Source organism: Melozone crissalis, unplaced genomic scaffold (genome assembly GCF_028551555.1).
Source record: "Melozone crissalis strain CALT ecotype California unplaced genomic scaffold, PUWL_Pcris_2 ptg000027l_1, whole genome shotgun sequence".
In the NCBI taxonomy this organism is placed as follows: domain Eukaryota; kingdom Metazoa; phylum Chordata; class Aves; order Passeriformes; family Passerellidae; genus Melozone; species Melozone crissalis.
The window spans coordinates 57209553-57218246 of record NW_026535805.1 but is presented as its reverse complement, the minus strand read 5'-3'; the positions used below and the strand labels follow the sequence as shown (position 1 = coordinate 57218246).

At 42.9% G+C, this 8694-nt stretch overlaps 1 protein-coding gene across 1 annotated transcript; it reads right to left on the bottom strand.

Annotated features, from left to right (window-relative positions):
• Window positions 1-2966: 2966 nt before the first annotated feature.
• Window positions 2967-8124, bottom strand: RDH14 (retinol dehydrogenase 14). Its single transcript, XM_054280117.1, has 2 exons — window positions 7777-8124; window positions 2967-4552 (listed from the first exon to the last, which is right to left on the bottom strand). The coding sequence occupies exons 1-2, from the start codon at window positions 8122-8124 to the stop codon at window positions 3935-3937; spliced, it is 966 nt and encodes a 321-aa protein (XP_054136092.1). The 3' UTR covers window positions 2967-3934.
• Between the last annotated feature and the right edge of the window lie 570 nt (window positions 8125-8694).

The window sequence follows — 8694 nt, the reverse complement described above, 5'->3', positions numbered from 1 at the left end:
CACATTCACAGGGCTCAGGCTTTGGAGCCTGTGAAGCATTCGCTTAGTAGCAAGCTTAGGCAAACCAGACAACTGCTGAAAAGAGGAGAGTTTAAATACGCCTAGTTTTATTGCATCATGGAAAAACTGAACATTTATCTCATTAAGATGGAGAATTTTTACTGGAGGACCCCCACTGGGTTTATAAGCTTGCCTACTGTGTTGACTGGAGTAACTGAAAGAGCAGAGTTGTCCCTTTGCCTGGGGATAGACGTTGGCCTTTGTGGCAAGGTAAGAAAGGTAAATTGGTGACAGATTCAGAGTGCTTTTTAAAAAGTAAGTCAGTCTCCCTTGGCTTAAACAGATGGGGCATATAAAATGAATACATGCAACTTCAATTTAGCTTGCTTGCAGAAATCCCAGCTATAATACATAGATGTGTGCAGGGAGAGCTGGCTGATATCTAGGGCTTCCAATTTAGAATCAAAATAAAGAAGTTTTAAAAAAAAAAGGAATTGTTTCAATTTTTCCTTCTTAAATTCTTGGTCCATAAGGGAAGTTCGTTATTACAGGTAATTTCAAAAGCACCACAGCCAAAGGTGAATAGATTATAGTGAAACAGTTAGAAAGTGCTCCCCTGAAGATACTTGAAGTCTTGAGATTTCTCTTGACCATTATACAGAGATGTTTCCCACTCTCAGCTCAACTGCTTGAGCTCAACACAAACCTGACTGCTCTATCCCCAGCCCAATGCCTCAACATGTGCTGGCCCACACATGGTATGGAGTGGGCCCAACACTGCTTGTGGACTCAAAAATCAAAACTCAAATTCTAACCATTTACCTAAGAAAGCCGAAGATACATTTTGTGTTTGAAAAAAGTCTTTTAACATTTATGTTTATCAGAAACTTCAGCAAGATCTGAAACTCAGCTGCGGCTTTCTTTACTGTATCCACTTATGTGCAGGTGATTAGGTATTTGTATTTTCATATCTGTAATGTACTTGCCAGCTATGTTGTCAGTGTCCATACCTGTCAATGAAAGCTGCATTTCCACAGGCTTTGCCTGATATCCGTGATCACTGCCTTCCTCTTTCACCCTTATTTTAAAAACTTTAAATTAATAGTAAGTAAGTTTAATTTGAGATAGGAGTGGTGATGGCGAAAGAAGGCAACTGGAATGCACCATTTTTGGCTGCATGCTCTCGATAAAAATTGGTTATACAACAGTAACAGAGAGACCTTGCCACATCATTCTGGAGGCACTCCTACACTGAGGCAAGTGTGAAGGTGCTGATCCTCTACCAGCTCCAAGAGGAGACATTCAGCCCACAGTCCTCAAATCACACACATACACCTGAGTTTATGAGAGGAGGGGAGATGGAGAGGGAGAGGAGGCTTCCTTAGCCAAAATGTTTGGTTCTTACCTAGACTGAGTCAGCATTACTTTTTGTTGAAATAAGGACTCTTTGGTTTTGCACTTAGTTTTGTAGATCTGTTGACCTGTGAGGTCTCTAGTTCCTGGATGCTACTAGAATAACAAAGGCATCACATAAAGAAACATTCACAGCAGTCTCAAGGGAATAATCAAAGCTTTCTAGTCCACAGAGGTTAAATGACACTCAACCTTGAAGGTGATACATTTTACTTATTTCAGATGTTGAAAAAAGCCCACTTGTCCATAAGTACCCCAACAATCCATCCTTTCAAATTGTTTTCAGGTAATATTCATCCTCCATTAAGGGGCCATTAAGGATTAGTCTACTCTAGAATGAGGCTGTAATTTAGTTATGATTACAGGAATGTAATCCCTTTCTGACAATGGCTCTCATTTCAAAACTGTTTCAAAAGAACAAAAATAAGTACGTTGTGGATGTATGAAGTATGGCCTGTTGCATACAACTAGGACTTCCTATTCTGCATCTCATATTTCAGTATGAATCCAGCTTTGCTGTTTTGAAGGCAAGGGCACATCCTATGTAGGTCATTCACTCTGAAAATTGCATGTATCTCTGCTCTTCAAGCAGTTTCCATGCAGCTCTTTACTGCAGTTATTTTGAGGATAATCATCCTCTGCACTGTCCACCTTTGCATCCAAGGCTCTCCTTGCAAAAAATGCCCACACATTTCAGCAGAGGAACAATGCAGTAGTGTTTCTTTAGAATTGCTACAGTAGTATTGAAACACAAGTTTGGCTCAGCTCCTCTGGACCTCTTTACAGAGAAGTTAATGAAGCCTTCATTCTTCAGCTGCCTGCTAAAGGTGCTGCTTGCAGCTATTCACAAGTGTTAAAAGTTAAAATGTGAAATGCATCACTGAAGATCAAAGCAGGACTTCTTTAAGTGTGTAGCACAACTCCCTCTGCATCACTTAGAGAACTCTGTTCAACACTCACAGTGTGCTTTGACAACACATTCACTTCTACACCTTGCCTTACAGTGAGTAGTGCAAAGTTCAACCTGTTACATGATTTTACAAACCTGCTCTGCTTTTCAGCTTGCCGTCTGATTTTCTGGAATGCTGGTTTTCTGCACCACCCATGTCACCCAGTATAGACTCTTGCTGGGAAATAAGAAGGCAAGATCAAGTCCACTCCACTGTGCAAAAGCTAAAGTATGCTGAGAGTCCAAGAAAACAGAGAAACAATTTTTAAAAATTAGTAGGGTACCACCTGAAGTGCAGAACTGATGTATTTATAACTAAGGAACTATTGAATCTAACTTATTATTGATTCTCCTTCCTTTGAGTAACAGTAATATAGATCACTCTAAACCATTCTTCCATATCCATACTATATATCCTAACTAGTAGAACTTTTTAATAATGTAGACCGAACCAAAAAGGCATAAATGTCAATATGAAATCATAAATTACATGAAAAAAAAAAAAAAAATCAGTACAGACTCACTCAACACACATGTATTTCATTGTTTCATTGGGGCCCATTTTATTTCTACCAGCCCCACAGCACAGGCTCCCTAAACCAACACATGGGTTCATGTTCTGCTTTGAAACAAGGCTACTCTATCAAGGCTGCTGGTTTCTGACACATCCCCCACAATAAAAGAATGAATGCTGTCTTCTTTTTAAAAGATTTTATTAAAGAATACTCAGTCAGCTGTATGAGACATTTATGGAACCTCATTACTGAGTTAAAGTGCCATCAGTCAAGCCAAACACACTGAGCAGCTTATTCTCTTCAGTCTAATTTGCATGAGGTCTTACACAGTTCATGCCATGCAAAGCCCTATCAAGACCATTGTACATTTTGCAACTACCCTTTTAATGAAACCCAAGGTTTCAAGAAACAGCAAGTTCAACACACGTGAAAATAAAAATACAACTTGCACAACCAAGTGTACTTACACACTGAACAGCAGCAACATCACAAAATAGCTGACTTTGTGCTTCATAGCAAAGCTCAGCATGGCTCAACGATTTTGTTCACTGAACCATGGGGCTGAAAGCCTTTGAAAGGCACTCAAAGGCCTCAGCAATTACAGTGCAAGATATCAGGAAAACTCTTAATTCCATTTGGCATTGTGATGGCTCAAAAAAAGATGACTATTATTAGGACTTATTTTCAAATAATTTTTTACAGAAGTGTTTCACCATCAGTACCCTGCATTGTCCAACAAGACATGTATTGACAAATATGTTTATATATTGCAAAACAAACTTCTGCTTAATTTTTATTTGTAAAACATGAGTTTCTAAGCAGATTTAACCAGAAATTATATTCACACTCACAATTTTTTAAAAAATTTCTCTGAATGCTTGTGCCTCTTGAAGATTGTCTTTCATTTCAAAACAGAGTTCCAAAATAAATCACTCTCTTATTTCATACTTACTGGGCAAAATTCTGTATTCCCACAGCATTTAAAGTGAGAATTTCACTGCTGCCAAAATGCACTGCATAGCTATCTGCATTCTTTTTTGCAGACACTCCCTGGCACTTACTTCAGTAAGCCAACCATCACTTCACTGATATCCCACAATTTTCTTGCAACCAAGTCATCCATGGCTTTGGGCAGAAGTTCTTCCTCTTTGCAGTCTCCAAAATACTTTCCTGACACGCCCTCGACATCAGGAGAAGAGGCCAAATAAATAGATGTCTGGGCTCCTTCCAGAGGCGTTTTGAAGAAAGCCCATGACACCAAGTTGAACAGAGGTTTGGCCAGCAAAGGAATATTCACATGTCTGCCCAGATTTGTTCTGACAATGCCAGGATGAAGGGAGTTGACAGTGACTCCCGTCCCTTCCAGCCGACGGGCCAGCTCCCTGGCAAATAAGATGTTGGCCAGTTTACTTCGGCTGTAACAAAAGCTTTTGTTGTAGCTTATTTCACTGTTCAAGTCTTCAAAGTTGATCTCTCCATATTTGTAAAGCTTTGAGGACACTACAACAATTCTGCTTGGGGCAGAATTTTTGAGGAGGCCCAGAAGAAGGTTGGTGAGCAAGAAGTGGCCCAAGTGGTTTACACCAAATTGCATCTCAAACCCATCCTCTGTCTTCATGTATGGACACTGGAATATCCCTGCATTATTTATCAAAACATCCAGCCTTGACTCTTCCTTTAAAAAAAAGAAAGAAAAAAAATCATTCAGGTTTAGAACTCCCATCTATAACATTATTATGCTTCAAGTTCTCATTGGGGACTGTAAAAATAGAAATAACTTAATTTCTAGTTTTCTGAATTGTAACTTTCTGACATTCTCTTAAAGCATTGCTGGGAAAAAAACACCATTAAGTTGAACTACCACTAACTGTGCACTGGACCCTGGTAGGATGCAAGTACCCGAGAGGAAGTCTGTATCAACTTCTAATGCAGGCAAAGAACAACTACTGCCTTCTCCAAGAGCAGCTTTTTCTACAGCAATTCAGTGATAAACTACCTTTGTGATGCATTTTTTTCCTTTTCAAAAAGCAACCTGTCTTTTGAACTGCAAGAGGACACACATTAATTTATGGCAAATCTCTGCTATAGCAGAGGGATCTAGTGAGCAGAAGACACGCAAGCATGGAGCACAGGGAATTCACCTCAGGGCTGAAGAGGAACCATTACACTGTAGACCCATCATCTCACTGGGATGATATGAAAAACTCTGCCAAATAATGTTTTCATTGTTTTAAACTTGTCTTACTTTAAAACCACTACCCATCACTCTGCTGCTGGGTGAGAACTATGGAGCAGGACTCATAGAAAAGTTATGCATCTCACATAATTCAAGTCCAATAGTTCTACTCAGGAACTAAGGAATGGACGCTCTATGAGGTGCATGGCACATGAGATTTGATGGATCACTGTTCTGGTTCAGGTTAGTAAAAATCAGACTCAAGGATATATGTCACACTCTCCAGGATCAGAAAATACAAGTAATTAACAGAGAGATGGCATTGATAACTTAGATATATGCATCATGCACTTCATGCTCCAGAATCCACTCAAAAATTAAGAGCTCGCCAATTTACCCAAAACTGTAATTTAAAAAAAAACCAACAAAACCAAATTAAAGTAAGCTGCATTAATAGCTCTGAATTCAACACTCTTACCCACCTCTGACAAAACACTGTAAAAGAACAATTTATGCTTGCATGAATCAGAGGCAAAGGTATTCATTTTCTCTAAGAGCACTGGGAGTTTTCTTTGCCTTTAATTCTTTAAACCAAACACAGGGACTGGAAGACAAGCTGAGACAATCTTGAACCATTTTGATGATAAAAATAGAGAACCTCATAAATTACTTCTGCATCATTTCCCTTTTATTTCATTGCCATTAGCAGCAAAGATACAAAAAGCAAACCCCAAATTTGCACTTGGCATTCACTTAAAGGTGCTGGCATCTGATCACTCAAAACTTCAAGTACTTCAGTCTCAGACTGATTTCCGTGGAACTTGTGGCTGCTCAGTGTTTCATATAACTGGGTCCCAAAGACATGATCCAAAGAGCACCAAACTCAGTTCTCCTCTTCACCCAAAGGGACACAATGGTCAGTCACTATCACTAAATCAGGACAGGAGTGAAGAAGTACAGACTGCAGAACTGCTCACTGAAGTCATTCTCCTTTCTTCTTTAGAGAAAAACATCTGACTGGAGGATTTAGTTTGCAAGACTTAACACTTCAAGACGCAAGACCTCCACACGTGCTATTCTGTGAAATTCCTAGATGTAATAACCTAGAGGTATGTGATCAATGCCAAGAAGGCAGCTACTAACCAAGGGCAGCAGACTGCACAAAACATTGCTTTGATGGGCAGTGATATTCCCTCCAGCCTCTAAGCTCACTTTCACTTTCTCCATTTTCCCATTGAACCCTCCAACATCTTAGTCCTTAATTTTTTTTTCAGTGAGACTAAGGAGTGAGAGATATAATCACTTTCAGTCATGCAAAGTAAAGCTCCCACAAATAAGGCTAAGCAGTGGGAGTGCACTGTCTCTCCATCCTGCTGATGTTTATATCTTCTTTATGTCAAACAAAAAACCACAAGAACTCTCAAACAAATCCCAAAATAACAGCTCCAAAAAGGACTCAAAGATAGGGAAGGTAAATAACATAAACTTGGGTGGAAAAGTTATTGAAAGTATCTCTTGAGCGTGCATCCCTTGTCATTCAAGTGCATTCAAGTTATAATGCAGGCATCAGCAATACTCTGAAGATAGCACCTCTCTTTTCCTTTATCTATTTCTCTATCTATTTAAGAGCCACTCTGATACTTTGTACTATAAAAGATAAAATGCCTAAAAGTTAAACAGTATGTATTTTCTTTTTGCTGTGTGCTTATTACACAAATTTTATATCCTTTCATTTATGCAGATTTTCCCACAGCATTGAAACAAGATTAGACCTTACCACTGGATTCATATATATATATATACTACAAAATGTCCTACTGGAGAATTTGACATTTAACTTTTAAAAAAGCAGTTTTAAAATTAATACTATATATTCCATGTTTTCTTCACCTCTTACAATAAGGTCTGAGCATCTTTTAAGTACTTAACAAATCCCTGAGCAGCAGCAGAACTTATTAAGCTTGGCTCCCCATGACTTCATGTCTCCTGACTTGAGTAGCTAGATGTGGTGAGATCAAAGTTCCAAAACATGCTTTTGGTGAGAATGAAATAATGCCTCCTGCAGTGTTTCCCTCTGCTCTACAAATCTAGCGGCATTTCTGTCAGGCAAAGCAACTGGATGTCCCCATTCCCCTTGAACTCAGGTTTTTATGGAATCTGCAAAAATTTTATATATTCACAAATGTCTATTGACTAGTTTCTGCTGGTGGTGGGTGAGAGACTTAAATCCTTGTGGGGATACAACCTAAGGAGGTGGCAGAAGGATGTCTAGAGCATGTCAGCAGTGCACTTGGCAACTTTTCTTTTTCTGGTGGCAAGGCTGAGCTGTAACACTAATTTAAACCAACAAAGGTTAAACTAGTTAATTCAGAGAGAAAAGAAGAAAAATCATTTATTTCACACAGAAACAAGCATTGCCTTCCCAGAACAGAAAAGATCTAGAATATTTTAAACCAAAACAGACCAAACTATCACGAAGTTCATGCTCTCAGGAGCTAATTCACGGCCTGTTTGCTTACACCCTCTTCACCCTGCAGTGACCTCAGCGATTTCCCAGCCCCCGAGCGCGCTGCTGGCCGCAGGGACTGCCTCGTCCAACCCACACGGAAACCCGGGAGCCACCAGGGAGCCCAGAGACCGCCACCAGCACCGCCCAGCCCGTGCCTGCCGTGCCCTCTCCGGGTCGGGGCAGCGGGGCCGGGGACCCGGAGGCCCGGCCGTACCTGCAGGACGCGGTGGCAGAAGGCGCGCACGGAGCGCAGCGAGGCCAGGTCCAGCTCCCGCACCACCAGCTCGCCCCCGCCGTCCGCCCGCTCGCCCACCTCGGCCCGGATCTCGCGGGCCGCCCGCTCGGCCCGAGCCCGGTCGCGGCAGCCCATGATGACGCGGGCCCGCATCCGCAGCAGCTCGGCCGCCGCCGCCCGGCCCAGCCCGCTGTTGGCGCCGGTGATGATAACGGTCTTGCCCCGCATGGACCCCCCGCGCCCGGGCCGCGCCGCGCCCCGCAGCCAGCGCCAGGCGGCCACCAGCAGCCCCGCGCCCAGCACCAGCGCCGGCAGCGCCGCGGCCATGCCGGGCCTGGCCGGGCCGCGCGGGGCCTGCTGGGGCTTGTGGTCCCGGAGCGGCTCGGGAGCCTGCGCGCTGCCCGGGGCCGGGCCCGGTGCCCGCAGCGCGGCCCTGACGGGGCGGGGCCGGGCGGGGCTGCGAGCCCTGAGGGCTCCGCTGCCCTTCCGCGGGACCGCCCCGGGCTGGGGAGCTGGGCGGAGACAAACCTAGTGGGGGTCGACCGGCACAAGTGTAGGGTGCGAGTACCAGCACACGTTGGGGGCTGATTGAACCTCTTTAGTTGTTGGTGCTGAAGCTCTTGGGCGGCCCCTCAGCTCTGCCAACTTTGTTGTGAATCCTTAACCCAAAATCTGTTTTCAGCCACCGACTTCATGTCATGTTTCTAGGCACTGTTACTAATCCCAACCACCCTGATGATCCCAACCAGGGCATCATGAACCCATTCAGGGAGGCAGGAGTGGCCACTGAGGTTCACCCACTCAAAGTCCTTTTCACCCTAGCCATGGGAGAGTCAGTAGTAGAAATATACAAAGAGAGAATTAAAAGGTAACTGAATTTTGATCAAGAGCAAGGTA

What these genes read in the sequence shown, in the direction of transcription:
- RDH14 (XM_054280117.1), bottom strand. Translation starts at nt 8,124, where the DNA reads ATGGCCGCGGCGCTGCCGGCGCTGGTGCTGGGCGCGGGGCTGCTGGTG. An exon ending in TCTGCCACCGCGTCCTGCAG is followed by an intron (nt 4,553 to 7,776) that starts GTACGGCCGGGC and finishes TTTTTTTTAAAG; the next exon opens with GAAGAGTCAAGGCTGGATGT.